At 43.9% G+C, this 19,903-nt stretch overlaps 1 protein-coding gene across 17 annotated transcripts in view; it reads right to left on the bottom strand.

Annotated features, from left to right (window-relative positions):
* The window catches only part of CEP112 (centrosomal protein 112), a 475,621-nt gene extending 456,974 nt beyond the window's left edge, over window positions 1–18,647 (bottom strand). For 7 of the 17 annotated variants that reach the window (XR_009560193.2, XM_060289906.2, XM_070044584.1 and 4 more), the window contains exons 1-4: window positions 18,515–18,647; window positions 12,376–12,489; window positions 8,937–9,127; window positions 6,797–6,972 (exon numbers count right to left, since the gene is read on the bottom strand). Coding sequence is in view for 13 of the 17 variants with exons in the window: in XM_060289906.2 (XP_060145889.1) it covers window positions 6,797–6,972; window positions 8,937–9,127; window positions 12,376–12,481 (473 nt within the window). In the remaining 4 variants the exon portion in view is untranslated. Of the gene's footprint in view, window positions 1–6,796; window positions 6,973–8,936; window positions 9,128–12,375; window positions 12,490–13,349; window positions 13,477–13,606; window positions 13,769–15,035; window positions 15,354–18,039; window positions 18,300–18,514 lie in introns of those variants that run through there. The other 10 variants (XM_060289904.2, XM_060289903.2, XM_060289902.2 and 7 more) reach the window with 10 other exon arrangements.
* Window positions 18,648–19,903: the final 1,256 nt, after the last annotated feature.

Here is a 19,903-nt window from a genome sequence, read left to right as displayed (position 1 = left end):
CTTGGTCACCATCTGCTGGCGATGTTCTTAAACTGTACCAGCACATGAAACGCTGGCTGTACTGGGAGACATTTTTAAAGGACACAGTCCCCGCTCTTCGCCACAATGCATTCCTGGAAAACCACATCATAAAGAGGCTCACTGTAAAGCAAATCATATTTTCCATAAGGGCAGGACTATAATTAGATTCTTCATTCCAAACTGAAATCTGGCACCAAATAACCCATGGAAAGATCTCATTAAAGCAAGATGCACAAATTATAGTCCTCCACACTCATGTAAAATAGGATAATTATTCTCCAAGTCCTTTCTTAAAGGTATGAACATATTTGTTATTTGAAGGATACAACATAAATCAAAAGATAAAACTTTAATTTATGTAAAATTAACCTAAATCTAATATGGTAAAAGTCATATATAATAAATAATAATTCTGCTTGCATGCTCCTAGAATTCTTAAGCAATCTGGATGACTCTTTATAAAGTGGCATCTGAGGAAATGTAAACAACTGCTGCCTTCTTTCTCAGCAGTGAAGTCCTCTAAAATAAGCAGCATTGTCTCTCCTCCACCGTGAAGCAGTGTTTAAAGGTCGGCATTGATTCCACATCTCTCCTCTGTGCTTTCTCCTAACTCGTAACTCTTAACCAAAGTTTCCAGTAGAAACAATAAGGGGTATTACATCATTCTTTTTCATCGTCCCCTATCCCAGAACCTAACTACACTCTGGTGATAAGCTACCAGACCACATCATACTTGACTGAAAAGCTATATAAATAATTACAAGCCATTAAAAAGAAGCTTCAGGGTTTCCCCGGTGGTGCAGTGGTTGAGAGTCCGCCTGCCGATGCAGGGGACACGGGTTCGTGCCCTGGTCCGGGGGGATCCCACATGCCACGGAGCGGCTGGGCCCGTGAGCCATGGCCACTGGACCTGTGCGTCCGGAGCCTGTGCTCCACAACGGGAGAGGCCACAACAGTGAGAGGCTGGTGTACCGCAAAAAAAAAAAGAAGCTTCAAAACATTTTTCACAGAACAGGAGGACAAAATAAAATCTATTACCTTTGTGTCTGTCTTTGGGATAATGCACAGAAAAAAGCACAGAGAGACGACAAGAACTGAAGTCTAATGTCACTTAGGCAGCTTCTAATACACGCTGTGATAAAATGTTTAAAAACAGGGCCAGCCACACTGTGTTCCCTCTATCCTGGAAAAGGGGGCTTGCTGAGTTATCTAAATAAAGACTGATTCAAAACCTCTTTTATTTTATTTTTACTTTATTTTTTTATTTCTTTGGCCACGCTGCGTGGCTTTCAAGATCTGCTTCCTGACCAGGGATTGAACCCGGGGCCCCAGCAGTGGACGCACTGCGTCCTAACCACCGGACCACCAAGGAACTCCCAAAAGCCTCTTCTAAAATACTATTACCTCTCTTTATTCTGAGAGTGTGCAGGAATCATACTTACAATCTGAACTTTTCTGCATAGCATTAATTTCTTTCTCTCAGAAACACAGAATGACTTTTAGGAACTGAAAATAATTAATGACCAATGGACCTTAAGACAATACCCTTTGGGAAGATTAAATAATGAGAGAAGCAAAAGAGCAGTCACTCTAACAAGCAAGCCCCTGTGTGGCCTGTTAAAGTAACCATCCCCGCACCACTGATGATGGCGTTAGCAACAGCCAGCACTTTCACAGGTCCCGGGTCAGAAGCTCGACGTGCAGTATGCACTTCACCCACACGACTCTGACGTTAGTACTACCCCCATCTCCAACTTACAGGAGACGAAACTGGGGTTTAGAGAAAGTAAGTAAGCTGCCTGAGGATACATGGTTGCCAAGTGTCAGAAGTGATATCTGAGCAAAGGCAAACTGCCTCATTTCAGCTCAACCTAGAAATAACCAAGAACAAAGGTATAGTCGCCCAAGATTGCTAACACAGCTCAAGTGGAGAAAAAATGGATTATAGTGAAGTTTCCATGTTTGCTGCATAAAGTACTCATGCCTACATGGAACACCAGAAAGAATATGGGGTCTGGAATCACAAAGACCTAGATTCCAATACTGAATCCATCACTGGGAAAGTTTATTGACCTTACTGAAGCTGTTACCTCATCAATAAATACAAAGCGCAATTTTGTCAACCTCACAGAACTACAGACAGGATGCAATCAGATAACTTACAAAAGATTTCTAGAAGAGTATTTAGCATACAGTAGGTGCTCCATAAACGTACAACTTGCCTCACTTGGTTCCTATTTTAACAAACTAGAAATACAAGTGAAATCCACAAACACTGAGACTGTTCATTGGGAAAATTTCATTCTTATGTTTAAATCTGTGTATTTGCTATACATGGTTAGATTTATTAACGTGCGTAACTATGGTAAATAGTGTGTATGCCCAAGCTTTTTAATAAGATAGTGTTTTGGAAGGCAACCTGACACCATTTATCAAAAAATGTGTGATTATTAAAAATAACATAGACATGTGTACAAAAAATTTTTGAACTTTTCACACCAGATTACTCCCACTCCCTAAAGGTAAAACAGTTTCGTATGTGGCACCCAGAAATACTCCATGCACGCGTACCCATACGTATCCATATATCCTCTTTAAAATACACACACACACACACACACACACACACACAAATGGAAGCTTACTACACTTTTATGTACTTCTTTTGAACTTTATACATCTTAGAGATCATTCCATACTAGCCCATATATTTTTGTTACCATTGCACAAGGTGTTGAACCTACTAATAATCCCACCAACAGCTCACCCATTAAATGTTTTACTGTGCCCAGCTACAGCATCCCTAATAGCCCAAACACACACAGGCGCATAATGATATATGCACCAGGAAGTTAACTAAGGCGTTCTTTTAACACTAAAGAATCAAAAGCAACGAGATGGGTAAGTTACAGTAAATCTATGCTATGGATTATTATCTGTGATGAAAAAGATTACACAGGTTACATGACACAGGATTAAGACACAGTTAAGTGACAAAAGAATAATACATGTAGTACAAGCCAACTTATTTTTATTTTTTATTTTTTTTTGCAGTACACGGGCCTCTCACTGTTGTGGTCTCTCCCGTTGCGGAGCACAGGCTCCGGACGCGCAGGCTCAGCGGCCATGGCTCACGGGCCCAGCCGCTCCGCGGCATGTGGGATCCTCCCGGACCGGGGCACGAACCCGTGTCCCCTGCATCGGCAGGCGGACTCTCAACCACTGCGCCACCAGGGAAGCCCTATAATTTTTAATTACATACGTGTGGGTATGTGTGTACTATGGAATGATACACACCAAACTGTTGATGCCAACTACCTCTCGTGAGGGAAGTGAAGCAAGAACATGGAGGGAAGGACTCTTTTTACCCTTCATAGTTCTACACTGAGGTTTTTACAAAGAGCGTGCATCATATATAGACTGTATAATTTTCTAAAATGAGGATAAAAACTGTATCAGTCATCTATTGCTGCATAACCAATTACCACAGACATAACAGCTTTAAACAACACATACATTTTCTCATAGTTTCTGTGGGTCAGAAGTGCAGGTGCAGCCGAGCTCAGTCCTCTGCTTAAGGCCACACAAGGCTGCAATCAGGGTTTGCCCAGAGCTGGGTTCTCATACAGAGACTCAATGAGGGAAGAATCTGCTTCCCCACTGTCACGGTTGTCAGCAGCTTCCGTTCCTTCTGGATATGGGATTCACGGCAGCCTGCTTCTTCAAGCCAGCAAGGAAAAGACAGCAAGCCTCTAGAGCCAGTCTGCCAGCAGGGCAGAGTCTTATGTATCGCAATGTATTCACGGACGTGACAGCCCATCACCACTGCCATACTCTATTGGTTAGAAGCCACTCACAGGTCCTGCCCACACTCAAGGAGGAAGGACTGTACAAGGCTGTCAACACCCAGAGCAGGATCTCGGGGCCACCTGAAACTCTGTGTACCACAAAGACAATCAGGATCTTTACCATCTCTCAATGGTAAGCACCTGAAAGATGACTGGGAAGTCATTTATATGGATGTATCTCATGGTTGTCTAAATGAAATTAACCAAACTGTACAGGCAGGAGATCTATGTCTATGGTCTCATTAGTAACATTTTGTAAAACCATGCTCCAAGTTCAAATATAATTCAAGTATTTCATTGTCAAGAAAGGAAGCAGCTATTTGACATTAAATACAATAAAAGATCTCTAATAAAATGGCAAGGCAATTTGGAAAGTGGTTTTTATAAAATAAACCATGGGTAATAACATAAGCTTACACCAAGAACTATGAAAAAGGATAAAACCAGGACAGGACTAGTTATGTGTTGAAACTGTCTGAAGTGAAATGCTAAGTTTACTAGTGTGCAATGTGTATTTGGTGGAAAAAAGCATGATAATAAGCCTGACAGAATATGACCTCGTAATACTTCTAATGTGTCTAGAATGAGGCTGCATGCCATATCCTACAGGAAGAATAAAGGTAAAGGGCAGGTGCCGTCTCTGTTGAATAGGGTCCTAACAAAGGGGCTTCAGAAGGACTCTGCATCTTTAATAATATAAAAAGGCTAGGACACAAACAGCATAATCTAAAATGCCATGAGAAATACTTCACATACAAAAAGGTCTAAGTAAAGCAGGATTTTATAAAGTGATCAAAACAGAAACACTAAGGGGGAAAATCTTTTAAGATTAAAGAGGATGTTCAAAGGACAAGTTGAAGTGGTTGTAACATTTATGAGGCAGCATTAAACTTCAGTTCTAAGTAACAATAAATTATTCACTACAAAAACATACATGTGTCAAATATTATAAGCCTCTTAAACTTTTTAAACAATTCCTTGCAGAACGGAGGAGATGTATTAGGTCAACACGAGCAGATTCTAACTTTTTCAGCAGCACAGTATGACCACTCAGAGCAAAGGAACAACTTCAGAAAACAATATGAAGACAGACCATCAATAGATTCCACCACCACTACTGATCTGATCTCACACATTTTGTATCTGGTCTTAAATCAATTGTATTGCCTTTAGATGAAGTAAATGTTAGTTTTACTTTTAAGTGCCTTCATGTACATAAAATTACAAATATCTGTTAATTAATGTACATGCAAATTAAAATTTTTAAATAGATCAAGTTAAGTTAAGAGAAGCATGTAAGTAAAGATACCCCTGAGAAGTTTTGTTTTTGCAGCCCTACTTGGCCTTGGCCTTAGTGAAATTCTAACACTTGACTAGAAAGAGACTTGCCTTTTCCAGTTCCTTCATTGCCTTTACTAATTGCATTGTTAAAAATATAAAAAGGTTAGGACACAAACAGGGCATCTCTGTAGCCTATAACCACACATCCCTTAACTTCTTCTAAAATTTATCCTTCCCTCAACTTTTTCTAACAGTACTTTTTGCAAATCCTTGTGAGCCATTCTCTCTGCCACAATATGCCTGCCTCAAAGAGGCTGTGTCCAGAATAAATTCAATGTGTGGCAGTGCCTAACAGCCCATTCACTGACTCATGTAGGCACTCACCAAAAACTAAGACTCATACCGTTGGTCACAGGTGCCCACCCAGGGCCAGGCACTGGAAATACCGTGCAGACAGGAAGAACACTGTCCCTGCCTCAGTCTCTGTAACGAGACCACAATCTCCTTACACCCCAACTTACTGCTACACAGCTAACAAAAATTCCAGTCACAACTCTTCTGCTTCTGAATCTCCTAGGAAGGCAAAAATTAGTATTTAACACCGCCTGCTTTGGACTCATCTATTCATTCCTTTTCCCTCTTCCGAAACATGTCCTTAATTATATCACCTCTTCCTGTTCCATATTAATTTGTTTCCCCTTTCTAATAAAAAAATTTCATATGGACTGGATCTCTTGCTTTCTGTTCACCTGTTCTTTTCCACCATAATACCTGAGGTCTGAAAAACATAACCAGACTATATCAACTACGAAGACACTTCAAATTACTAATAAGATTTCTGTATCTTTTAAGGAATAAACCAAAAAAAATTATAGCAGAAAAGAAAGATTACATATCCATAACCTATTCAAATTCCAAAAATTAAAATTACCAAGAGAATGGTGAGGAGTAATGTAAGAATTGACACTGTCCAATACTTTAACATTTCAGGGAACATGCCAAAGGTAAAACTCAAAATCTGATAAAAGTCCAATTTAAATCTACCCGTCCTGAAGGCCAAAAGTTATACTACAACAACTGTTTTATTGTGTACTTAACAAACTCAGAAGTTCACGTTTATTTGTACTAAAAATCCTATTTAAGCTTAGTACTCTAGTAAGAAAGCACAGTTTAATAGGGTTTATGTTTGCATTCATTCTTTTATTAAATCAAAACGAACACTGTTCAATGAGGGGGAAGGACAGAAGTTCAAGCATAAGCTTCCAGATGGATATGGAGGATGTTATATTTGGTTGAAGTCAGTGAAATGTCCTTAATTCACGCTTGTCATAAAGGGAAACAGAGAACTGTGTCATTTAAAGATTTTCAGGCACCACTTTCCAAGCAGTGGACTAGATAGAAATATTTAACATATATCCAAAAAGCAGCTAAAAACATACTATAATCTTGAATATACAACAAATGGAAAAGCAAAACTGTTATTTTAACTATACAACATTCCTTCATAGCCCTCAACTTCATAGTAAAAATATAAAGTAAACCAACTGCTTACCATAAAAAAAACATGGAAAAATGGAATGTACTAACCAGTTCCAAAGATGGGCTAAATAATGAAACACACTTGAAACCCCAAGTTCATGGCGTACCTCTGGACATGGGTCGGCGACTGTACCAAAGAGCAATCTTCTCCAGAAGAGAGCGTCCGTGACTCGCTGAGTCTGTGCTCACCGTTCCCCAGCTCGCCCATCACCCAGTCTGGTAATCCTTCTGGGCTGGACAATCCTTTGGCTTGTGCTGGATTTGGTTCATCAAAATAGATGGACTGATTTTTAAAAATTAGAAAAATTATTCTTTCAAAATGTACTATATGAGATAATCAGTTAAGATTTCCATCAAGTTTAGTGACAACCTTTCAAATACTCAAATTCAATTACATAAAAATATATAAAAATGTATCATTCAATGAAATATTAAAATACATAAAATGGATAACTTATTTACATTTTAGTTATGTTGTGCTGTATAAGAAATCTGATAAATGATAAAATTACATGACAGATACATCTGATAATAATGATTTATATTACAAAAGGAATATTAGCTGTATGAAAAGATAAGTGAAAAGTTCTTTTTAAATCATGTGCTCTCCTATTTCTTTCTGTGATCATTAACTACTCTGCACGCGCGCGCACACACACACACACACACACACACACACACACACACATATCAGTAGGCAGAGAAACCAAAATCAATAAAAACCAGAAATAAAAGTTTCTGGTCATCCTGCAGTATCCCACAAGCTAGATGAAAAATCCAAGACAGGTCTCTAGGCCTTTACATTACTAACATTAGTAAAATAAAGCCCTTTCCTACAATTCCATAAAATGAGTGTGAAAGGGAAAGCATGATACAATACACTCATATTTCAACATCTGCATGTGTTTCAGAAAATGTTCTACCTTCGGTCATTAAGAATAGATGGGGGCTTCCCTGGTGGCGCAGTGGTTGAGAGTCCGCCTGCCAATGCAGGGGACACGGGTTCGTGTCCTGGTGTGGGAGGATCCCACATGCCGCGGAGCGGCTGGGCCCGTGAGCCATGGCTGCTGAGCCTGCGCGTCCGGAGCCTGTGCTCCGCAGCAGGAGAGGCCACAACAGTGAGAGGCCTGCGTACAGCAAAAAGAAAAAAAAAAAAAAAAAAAAAGAATAGATGGGCTGGGACTTCCCTGTTGGCGCAGTGGTTAAGAATCCGCCTGCCAATACAGGGGACACGGGTTCAAGCCCTGGTCCAGGAAGATCCCACATGCCGTGAAGCAACTAAGCCCGTGCACCACAACTACTGAGCCTGTGCTCTAGAGCCCGCAAGCCACAACTACTGAACCCACGCGCCACAACTACTGAAGCCCGGGTGCCTAGAGCCCGTGCTCTGAAAGAAGAGAAGCCACCGCAATGAGAAGCCCACGCACCGCAACAAAGAGAAGCCCCCACTCGCCGCAACGAGAGAAAGCCCACGTGCAGCAACAAAGACCCAACACAGCCAAAAGATAATAAAAAAAACAAAACAAGAATCCACCTGCCAATGCAGGGGACACGATGGTCTGGGAAGATCCCACATGCAGCAGAGAAACTAAGCCCATGCACCACAACTACTGAGTCTGCGCTCTAGAGCCCGCAAGCCACAACTACTGAGCCCACGTGCCACAGCTACTGAAGCCCGTGCACCTAGAGCCCGTGCTCTGCAACAAAAGAAGCCACCACAATGAGAAGCCTGCGCACCGTAACGAAGAGTAGCCCCCGCTCGCTGCAACTAGAGAAAGCCCACGCGCAGCAACGAAGACCCAACGCAGCCAAAAATAAATAAATAAATAATAAATTTTTCTAAAAAACTTTAAAAAAAAGTAATTCAATCCAACCTCTCGTTACATTAAATAATACATACAGAAGCGCTTAATAAACTAGAATTTACTGACATCCATAAATTATTACATAATCCAGTGAAAATTAGTGGAAAATTAAGGCCCAATATTTAAAAATTCATTTTAATGTTTTTAGAAATATTGTAGAATACTGGAGGATGACTAAATCAATTAAGTATGGTTCCATTAGAGCTCAATATCTGATTTCCATTCAAGGTGGAAAAAAACTGAATCAGGGAGCAAAAAAATAGTTTTAGCTAACATATTTTCTAGGACTTGTAGCTTAATAATATGACCATTCCCAAATGGGATGATAAATTGACACTTTTAGAGAAACAAACGAATGCATCTTTTGGTCAAAGACACCTACCATGTATGAAGGTAAAGTTTTCAGCGTCCCTGGCTCAGGGCGGTGAGTGAAAGGGCCCTCGAGAGCCCCTCGCCTGAGCATGTGTAGTAAGAGCTTTGCGTACAGATTCCGATTCCTCCTGCCTGTGACCCCTGCTCCTGTTCCTGAAGGCTCACACAGTTTTCTAATCCAAAGTGCACACCTCTGCCGCTCTAGAAATACACAGGAGCTGTTAGAGACTTGAGTTTTCAAAAAATAAAACATTACATTAAAGACCCATAAAACATCTGCTCTAGTCTGCAGCAGGGATTGGCTGACAGCGAATATTTTAGGTTTTGCAGCCATATGATATCTACCCAACTCTGCCGCTGTAGCATGAAAGCAGCCACACACCATTCACACCACACGTCACCAAATGGTTATGGCTGTTTTCTAATAAAACTTTATAAAAAAGGCAGCAGCCTGGATGTGGCCCAGGGGCTACAGTTTGCCAACCCACCCTGGTCTAAAGTTTAACTTTAAACTAGTAATAAGATCTCAGGATTGCTACCAAATAAATCTGAGACAAAAATGTTGCTGTTCGGGGCTTCCCTGCTGGCGCAGTGGTTGCGAGTCCGCCTGCCGATGCAGGGGACATGGGTTCGTGCCCCAAGGCCGGGAAGATCCCACATGCCGCCGAGAGGCTGGGCCCGTGAGCCATGGCCGCTGAGCCTGCGCGTCCAGAGCCTGTGCTCCGCAACGGGAGAGGCCACAGCAATGAGAGGCCCGCGTACCGCAAATAAATAAAAGTTTAAAAAAAAAAAAAAAAAAAATGTTGCTGTTCACATAGCACAGGGAGATCAGATCGGTGCTTTGTGACCGCCTGGAGGGGTGGGGTAGGGAGGGTGGGAGGGAGGGAGACACAAGAGGGAAGAGATATGGGAACATATGTATATGTATAACTGATTCACTTTGTTATAAAGCAGAAACTAACACACCATTGTAAAGCAATTATACCCCAATAAAGATGTTTAAAAAAAAAAAGGTTGCTGTAAAACCATCTCTAAAATAATTTCCGTTGTGTTGAAAAATCTTTCTGTAATTCTCATTACACAAACCAAGAGAGAGAGAATGCAATCTTATTTAGCATTTTAAACCTAATCTAAAATTGAATCTCAAATGTTTTATTTATTAAACTGGTAATCTTCAGGGATTTGTGGATGATTTATTTAGGAATTTCTTTTAACCTCTCTAAAAACAATTGAGGGTTACATATTTACATGTAATTTTGAAAAATAATTATCCCTTTAAAAGCTACCTTAAAAATGTAGCACAGTTTAATCCACATATAATGACCTATTGATTATCTTATCTTACCACGACACAGAATTGTTTTTAGGTCTCAGGAAAACCATTTTGACATTAATCTTTTATCAGTCTAACTCAATTTGAGGATTATATATCTAACACAAATCATAAATCTGCTTCAATGTCTTAGTTTCTAAAGGTCATATTCATTTATTGTTTTACCTACAAAAATCCCTGGGGCAGATTTACCACTTTGCTCATACTGGATTTATCACTACATGTATGAAAGGTAGTCTCTAAATAACTTTTGTATTTTTAGCTTTGAAAATTATATAATCACAAAACAAACTTCTTGAAATATCAGGTGTACTTTGTGCAAAAAGAAAATACAAACTAAAGCGGATAAACTTAAGCAGTTTTTCAAACTATATGTTTATACGCCCTGCAGCAAACTGAGATCCATATAATAGTCGGTGAATACAACTTAGTACAACAATCCAGCTAGCGAAAAAAATTAATTCCTCTATTTAAAATAATGGCGAAAACCATTATCAAAAGTAGAATTTAACTATAATGAAATTTAAGTTATTATGAATGTTCAGGTTCTTGACTGGGATGTGATCAGAACCAAAGATCACAATTAATCCAATTCTATGTACCCCAAATCCCTTTTTAAAAGCAGATGAGGGACTTCCCTGGTGGCGCAGTGGTTAAGAATCTGCCTGCCAATGCAGGGGTCATGGGTTCGAGCCCTGGTCCGGGAAGATCCCACATGCCGTGGAGCAACTAAGCCCGTGCCCCACAACTACTGAGCCTGCGCTCTAGAGCGCGCGAGTCACAACTACTGAAGCCCGCGCACCTAGCACCCGTGCTCCACGAGAGAGGCCACTGCAATGAGAAGTCACCCCAAGAAGCCCACGCGCCACAAGGAAGAGTAGCTCCCACTCGCCCCAACTAGAGAAAGCCCATGTGCAGCAACAAAGACCCAATGCAGCCAAAAATAAATAAATTAATTTTTAAAAAGTGATACTGCATCTTTAAAAAAAAAGATGAAATATGAGGATAGTCTGAAGTACATTTATAATGAGAGATTTTAATATACACTTATGCTAATCAGCAGATCTAAGACAAGAAGGAAAAAAAGGCACTGAGTATCAGAAGAGGACACAGTATAGAAATATCATTAAATACTAATTCAACTAATCGTGAATGAGCCACGGGACAGGAAATATTCATTTTAAGAAAAGCAGAAGAAGAAAGAAGAGGTTACCATCCAACAAGGCAAGAGAAGAAGGCAGAGGAAGAGGCGTGAAGGGAAGACCATGCCAAGCCACCCTGGACTCGGACAGGCTGCAGGCCCTGCCTGGTACGATGGGTGACCACAGAACGCGTAACTCATACACTGCGCTCCCTCTTCCCAGTGCAGCTCCCTAGAATAAAGATCTAACATTGAGTCGGCGCCTCATGTTGAATATGAAGTTGACTCAGACACCTCACAGAAACAGGGGACTTGGACAACACGGGGGTAAAAGCCGGGTCTCCTGGTCCCACTCCGAACCCTCCTCGCGAAAGCTCCCAAATCAGATTTACCTTTACGGCCAGCCTTACGCCTACTATGACTCAGAGGGTCTTCCCTGCCCCTCAAACTCTCTTCAACTGCTCTCTGATAAACCTTTTTTACTTGAGACAAAGACTCACAGAGGAGAAAAGGTTAGGAATTGCAGACAAGATGCCAACAAAAACGCATTCACACTTGATTTTAGTCAGTCAACCAATGAGCATGTAAGACTAACAGATTCTTTTCTGCTTTGATAAACAAAAGGGTCAGAGACAGGTGGACAGTAGGCTCCTGAAAGAAGAACCAACTTCATGGTAGGAGGAAAAAGACGCAGGAAAAAACAGTAACAGCCAACTTTAAAGACCCATGCAATTTAAGCTCATGACCTGTGAGAAGTGGTCTCACAGTAATAATACCTTTCCACAGTTCAGTAGTTCACCATGACTAAATTTCTGTTTACCCTCCAACAGCTCAAGGTAAACAATCCTTTATCAGCTTAAGATGAAAACTGTTATTAAATGAATCCACTTTTCATTTTGAAAGTTCATGGGTTTGACTAAATAATACAAAGAAAAAAATTAATTTTAAGAACGTAATTTTCAAACATACTCTTACCTGACCTATGGGGTAATTTTAGAACAAAGGGCTTCATATCTACCACAAAGTGATCAAATTCCGCATCCAGCTTCTCCCATTTTTCTTCTTCGCTTCCCATTTCCATAATTCAGCCTGTAAAAGATTTAAAATTAAAATATTAAGATCTGTATGCTGAAAACTACAAAACTCATGAAAGAGATCAAAGGTAGTATTAAATACCCCCAAATTGATCTATAGATTTAATGCAACTCCAATCAAAATCCCAGCAGTATTCTTTGTAGATATACACAAGCTGATTCTAAAATTTGCGTGGAAAGTTAAAGGAATTAGAATAGCAGAAACAATCCTGAAAAAGAAGAACAAGTTTGGAACACTCACATTACCTGATTTAAGATGCACTATAAAAGTACAGCAGTCAAGACAATATGGTATTGGTGAAAGGATAAGACACATAGACCAATGGAACAAACTAGAGAGTCCAGAAATTGACCAACACAAATATGGACAACTGACACTCGACAAAGGTACAATTCATGGAGGAATGATAGTTTTTACAACAAACGATGCTGTAACAATTGGGGATCCATATGCATAAATAAATTTAAACAACCTCACTCTGTATGAAAAATTAACTCCAAATAAATAACAGACCTAAGTGTAAAATGTAAAACTATAAAACTCTTAGAAGAAAACATAGACGAAAATCTTCATGACTTGGTGTTAGTCAAGGATTTCTTCGATATATCACTAAAAGCACTACCTGTAAAAGAAAAAATTGATATATTGGACTGTATCAAAATGAAAAATTTCTGTTCTGCAAAGAACTCTTTCCAGGAGTTGAAAAGATAAGCTACAGCCTGGGAGAAAATACTGCAAATCATTTACCTCAGAAAGGACCTATATCAAGAATACATAAAGAACTTTTAAAACTAAACCATAAGAAAACAAACAACCCAATAAAAGTAATCAGCAAAAAAAATTAGTTCCTTTACCAAAGAAGATGTACAGTTGAGAAGTAAGCGCGTGAAAAAGATGCTTAACCTCATTAATCATCAGAGAAATGCAAATTAAAACCACAATGAGATATCACTACCTGCCTATTAGGACAGCTAAAATTAAAAAGGCAAACACCACCAAAGCTGCTGAGGGCTCAGCGCGAGAGGCCTTCTCACGCATTGCTGGGAGGAGCACAGAGCGGTGCAGCCACTCAGGAAGAGAGGTTAGCCATCGCCCACCCCGTTAAACATACCCGTAGCGGAGGAGCCAGAAATCCCCCTCTTGGGCATCTATTCAGGAGAAGCAAAATCTCTATTCGCACAGAAACCCGGATGTAATGTTTCTAGCAGCTTTCTTCTTCTATAGCCACCAAACCCTGGAAACACCCACGTGTCCCTCCCCCGGGAAATGGATAAACCGCCGTGGCCTCGCCACACAACGAAACAGCGCTCGGGCAGAGAGAGGACGGAAGCGCCCACTGGCCCCGCCACACGGATGAGCGTCCATGCGCGAGGACGCGACGCGCAAGGCGCCGTTCCCGGAGGGCCGCGTGCTGTACGACGACACCCACTCGTACGGCATCCCCGAAAAGGCAAAAGCTACAGGCACACAGAACAGCTCGGTGGCGCACTGGGGTAGCACTGGGGCGCAAGGAGAGCACACGGGGCGCTGCGACTGTCCCGCGCCTTCTGCGCCCGAGGTCATAAAAACCCATTCTGAGTCTGTGTAAAAATTCATCACACTGCAACACCAAGAAAGCGATTGTAACCGTACGTAATGTAAAAGGTTTAACTTCCATCAAAAAACGTAAAATACTGGTCCTCGTACTTCTTCCTAATCAGGAAGAAAACCACTGAAAATGAAGGGAGTGGACCCCCAAACTCAGACACAGAGCTTCTGACAAAATTTCTTACGTTAAAAATATACCCAAGAGTCCACATGTTCCTCTCAGGTTCGAAATGCCTTGGTAAGGATGCGCACCATCTCTACGCTATGCACGGTCCCCAATTTGTCATTTGGCCGGTTTACAAACCACACGTTTGGGGAAAGGCTCCGGTGTGCCTCGGCGGCGGCCCTGCTCCACAGACGCCCTCCCTCTGCTCAGCGGGCCCCTAACGTTCACCAGGGCGCCCACCTCAACACCAGCAGCCCCTGCGCGGACGGCCCTGGACCCGGCCCCTCCGCGTCCGGCCGCCGGCCGTCCCTCGCAGCTCGCGGAGGTGGGCCGGCGGCTCCCTCGGGGCCCGACGAGCCCTGCCGGGGATCTTCCCCCCGCGCCGGCAGGCAGCCGTGCCGGGAAGGGAAGCAGTCTCTGACGTCCACGCTACCGCTCCCAGCCACGGCTCTCGCAAGCCCGCCCGCAACGCCCCTCTTATGAGGCCCCCGCCAGCGGGCCGGACCCAGCGCTCCCCCTGCATCGCTGCCGCCCACCAAAATGCCCTCCGGCCGATCGGCCTCTTTTCCTCCCTACTCCGCACGACAGCGACAGCGACCGCTCGACACCGTCCTTCGCTCCTCAGCTGAGCGTCTGCTGGAGAAAACGGGCACCGCCCTGAGGTCCCACCGGAATCCTCCGTTTTCTCCCATTTCGCCGTCCGCAAGGCAGCCCTGAAACTTTTACCAGCCCTCTCCAAGCCCCTAAGCCGTTGCAGCTCCGCTGACTCTCCACGTGGGAAGCTCACCTCTTCCTGGGAGGAAAACGGCATGCTCTTCCCTCCACCGCCCAACTCGCCTCCTCGGGAGCACATCCTCACGTGCTCGCCCCCGCCCCCGCGTCGGAAGCGCTGACCGTCCTCCCTGCCGCCGAGACCTCCATCACCGTCAGGGGCCTCCTCGCTGTTTCACACTGACTCCTTCCCCTCCGCCGTCCCCATTCGCTAAGCCCCGTGAGCCAACACAGCAACAAACGCTCAGAAAGGTCTCAGAACCTGCCTGTGTGCCTATTCTCACCGCCGCTCTCTCAGAGCAAGCCCTCCCCACCGCCGACTCACCCTAACTCTCCCTGCTTCAGTCCTCACTGGCACCAGAGATGTCCCAAGTACAAAGCTCCGCACATCACTTCCTGTCTCCACCGCCCACTGCCACGGGACAGGATCCAAACCCAAAGTTAGGCCGGCCTGCCAGGGCCTTTGCCTTCTGAGCTCCCTACACACGCGCGCACACGCACACACGCGCACAGATGACCATGTCCCACCGGTGAACTCCCTGCCATTCTGCAAACACTCCAAGCCCTTACAGGATCACACAGGCTGTCCCACTGCATGGAGTCATCAAGAAATGCAACTCAAACATCACTTCAGAGTAGAGCTTGCCCCACACATCCCAGACTCATCTCTCCATCTTAGTGTGTACTGCTCACATCTGTGCCACGGCATTCATCACGCTGTTACCTCTTTTTTTACACATCTGTGTACTATTTACAGGTCTGCCACCATCTGTGAGCTGCTCCTGAAAGGCAAAGACCGTGACTGACACATCTTAGTAGGTACCTAGCACATTACACGGCACATAATAGAAGCTGAAGAATCAATCGACTGGTAAATAAAAGCTAATAACTAAAGGGATTAATGTCTTACTTTTACATGCCTAATACAGGCAAACCTCAGAAATATTGCAGGTTCAGTTCCAGACCACAGCAATGAAGCAAACATCGCAATAAAGCAAGTCACATGAACACTGTGCTTTCCCAGTGCACATAAAAGGTATGTTTACGCTATACTATAGTCTATTAAGTGTTCAATAGCATTATGGTAAAAAAATGTACATACTTACCTTAATTAAAAATTACTTTATTACTAAAAAAAAAGCTATCCATCATCTGAGCCTTCAGCAATTTGTAACCTTTTCGGGGGTGGAGGGTTTGAAATATTGCGAGAATTACCAAAATGTAACCCAGAGACACAAAATGAGCAAACACTGTTGGAAAATGGCACTGGTACACTTGCTCAAGGCAGGGCTGCCACAAACCTTCAATTTGTAAAAAACGCAAAAGCGTATAAAGCAAAGCGCAATAAAACAAGGTATGCCTGTGTTTTGTTTTGTTTTTTAATTCTGTTCTGAGTACCAAATAGGTCCCCTAGAATAGAAATACTATTGCCCTTAATTCTATTTACCAAAACCGGTCGTTGTACCTTCTGCATTACAGTAGAAGAAACATATTTCAAATTCAAGACTTGGTTAAGATAAATTTTATTTAAGCGCATTTTCTGATTGGTTAGTTGGCTTGGCATTATTTGGTTGCGTGGTTTTGTTTTGCATTCCTACAATAACTAGCTGCATTCATACATAACTCCATCAGTTATGTACCTGGTAACAGAAGGCTATGATACCACTGCTGGATGTTAGATCATAAAGCTGAAAAGCAAGTGGATGAACAAACAAATGGAAACTCATAAACCCAGAATTTTAAGCACAGCTTTGACCTGGAAGTGTATTTCCAGGCTTAAACAGTTCATCCTGCCCACGTACTCTAACATATGCCTGAGAGCACCCGTAGCTAGACAAAAAGATTCCTAATAATCACTAACTCTCAACAAATCTTTGACACACGCAGGCGATGTTAATGTTTAGAGAAACGAAAACTCAGTAAAAAGACCCAAAGTCGTGAAATTAAACATAAAGCTCAAACTAAAATCCTGAAACCGTTAGCTCTCAGATCCATCATATCTGACCTCTTGGCCATTTAAATATGAATCAGCAATATCTCCAACTAGTAAAGAAGTTGGAGAAAAGTAGAAAGACGATCATAATTGCTATAATAACATGCAATACTGGAGTACACATTTTTTTAAAAGCACTATAAAGAATCAGTGTGATACTTGGTAAAAGCTAAAACTCAGCTTTTCCTATCCCTTATTTATTCTCCAACAAAATGAAAAAAAAATTGTTATCGTTCCAAACTTTCAAGGAATTCTTGCTACAGAAATTACATCTTATAAGTAGGTTATATCTACTTAGTCCCAGCTAATCAAAAACTTTTATTACGATTTATTAGAATTGCAGATTTAAATTATTAGATTAAAAAATAAGGAAAGCTGTATCTTTGACTTAGGTTTAAAATACTTAGAGCGTGCCTGCCAGTCACATAAATTAGTGCAAACGCAAAAAAGGAAGTAAACTGGGTGAGTCTTGCTTATAGCTATAGTATAGTTGGCTCATGTCTTTTATTTAACTCACCGGCACTGTCTTTTTTTAAACCTGTGTCTATGTGGACAGCTACAAAACGGGCTAAGACCTTCTCAAGGTGCTTCGCTGTCATAGGGGTCAGCAGAGCATAAGCGGGCCACAAACATTAAAGGTCCTGCGGAAAAGGAGCCACACCGCTCAACAAGGAACACACCTCACATACATCAGGCCCCGAATAAACACACTCCTCAAAGTTGCATGAAGTCAATTTTGTTCAATCAAACCATACTTTAAATAGATGGCGGATCATTACACAAAACTTGAAAACCGTCCTCCGGTACACGAAGCCGGTTTAAAGGTGCCTGTTTCACCCGGCTCGCCCTTTTGGGTGTTTAGACAGTTACCGGACACTGACCGCGCCCTGGCATAACCCTGGAGACGGGGGAGCACGCCGAGGCCTGGGGGGGCCAGTGACGGCTGGGGGGCGGCTGGGCCGCAGCCTGAGGCCTGCGGGGCGGCTCGTGCCCCCGCACCGGCCTTTTCTACCCCGTGTCCACGCACCTGTAAACAGGAAGGGCGCACGACCCTCAACACACAGGCCGCTCGCATGGACGTCCCTCGTCCCTCGGACACTCGGACCCGGGACACTGGGTCGTGGCCAGCGGGCCGGCGGCGGGCCGGGCCTCCCGGGGGCCACCCCTCACCCCGAGGGCCCAGGACGCCGTCCGGCTGCAGGGGGAAGTGTTCCCGCCGGCCTGGGACCCGGGCGCGACCCCGTCAGGTGCCCAGACCCGGACATGCTGACCCGCCCCAACTTTCTCAGAACCTCCCCGCCCTGCGCGGCCCGGACTCCAGTCCGCCCGCGAAGCAGCGGCCGCCCGCGCCCAGAAGCCCCCGCGGCGCCCGCCCCACAGGCCTGCAGAGAGGCCCGGGCCCGCCCACGGGGCGACCGCTCCCCGCGCAAAATTCCACCCGAGAACCCGCGTGTGGGGACCCCGGAGGGGAAATCGGAAAAACGAGAATCTGGCGCCCCTACGTGCAAGCTTTCCGAGCGGCCGCCGCCGTCGCCGCCGTCGCCACCGCCGCCACAAAAAGGTTTCAAATCCGTGCGGGCGCAGAGGTCGCAGCCTCGCAGCAGGCCCGGGGGGTGGGAGGAGCCGGCTGGGCGGTGGGACGGGAGGAGGTGCCCAGCTCGCAGGCCCCGCCCCCTTCCCCAAGCCTCCGGCGGCCGCGCGCGGCGCCGTTGCCATGGCGACGCTCCGGGCCTCGGCTGCCCCGCCCAGCAGGCCGGGGACGGGGACTTCCGCACTAGCGTTTCCCCGCCCCCCAGGCCGCGCGGCGCCGTTGCGCTGGCGACGCTACGGGTCTCTGCTGCCCCTGCCTAGCAGGTCGGGAGCAGGCACGTCCGCGCTCGCGTTTCCCCGCCCCCCCTGCGCTGGGCGGCGTTGTCATGGCGACGTCCCGGCCCTCAGCGCAGCTTCCGGCTCGCCTTCCAGCGTGGCGGCCCCTAGACCAATCCCAAGCAGAGACTCCCGGGATGACCAGGCCACGCACTGGACGCTGCTGCCTTCAGGCATCCCGCTCGGACAAGTAGCTCGTGAACACTTTAGGGGCGGTAGAGAAAGAACGGGTAAAGAGCAAAGAACACGGGGTTGCAGTAGGATATTCAGAGGGTGGACAAACGACATTGAAAGAATCTAAAGAACTGAGAACTTACTGCCTGGTATCTCACAACCCAGAGGTGAATACCGTTGAATTAAAGGAGAAAATGAACACTGCTTTTTTTTTTTTTTTTTGCATTCATAACTATCCAAGATCTGAAAAAACTTACCCCAAATTCCGAAGATGCTGAAATAATATGAAAAGGCTTTGTGTTTACCAATTCTGGATAGAATAACAAGATCAAGAGCAAAATGTATTTTTGCTGCTCCCAGGAAGTCTCATCCACCTCGGGGCGGTCTCCATTGCTATGTTGTGGTTTTCTCTGGTCTTCTGTTACATTTCTGGAAAGGCTCTGAACTATATATATTTTTAAAAATACCGAACAGAAACAAAATTTAAATTGTGAAAACACTCACTTAAATGAAATTCAGTTTACCACTGTTTTTCATGTAATTTCACACAGGATTCCTTCTGCAGTATCTGCAATACACGCAGTGTGATGCCAAATCTAACATAAACACAGCTTGAAGCATCTTTTCAACTTTCCATAAAGAAAATAGAAGATTCATTCATTTGTAACTAGTTACTTTCAAGCTTCCAGAGGGAAGGCATATTCTTTCCAAGGTGCTTTTTCAAACCCTCCCACTGGAACCAACGGTTTTTCATGGTTTCAGTGACAAATTATTAAAGCTAAGGAAAAGAAGAGGTATGAAACACTTTTAGGAATGTTTAGTTTCTCAAAAGCATAGTTGAACATGTTTAT

This window comes from Globicephala melas, chromosome 20 (genome assembly GCF_963455315.2).
Source record: "Globicephala melas chromosome 20, mGloMel1.2, whole genome shotgun sequence".
Lineage (NCBI taxonomy): Eukaryota > Metazoa > Chordata > Mammalia > Artiodactyla > Delphinidae > Globicephala > Globicephala melas.
This window is presented reverse-complemented; position numbering and strand designations above follow the sequence as displayed.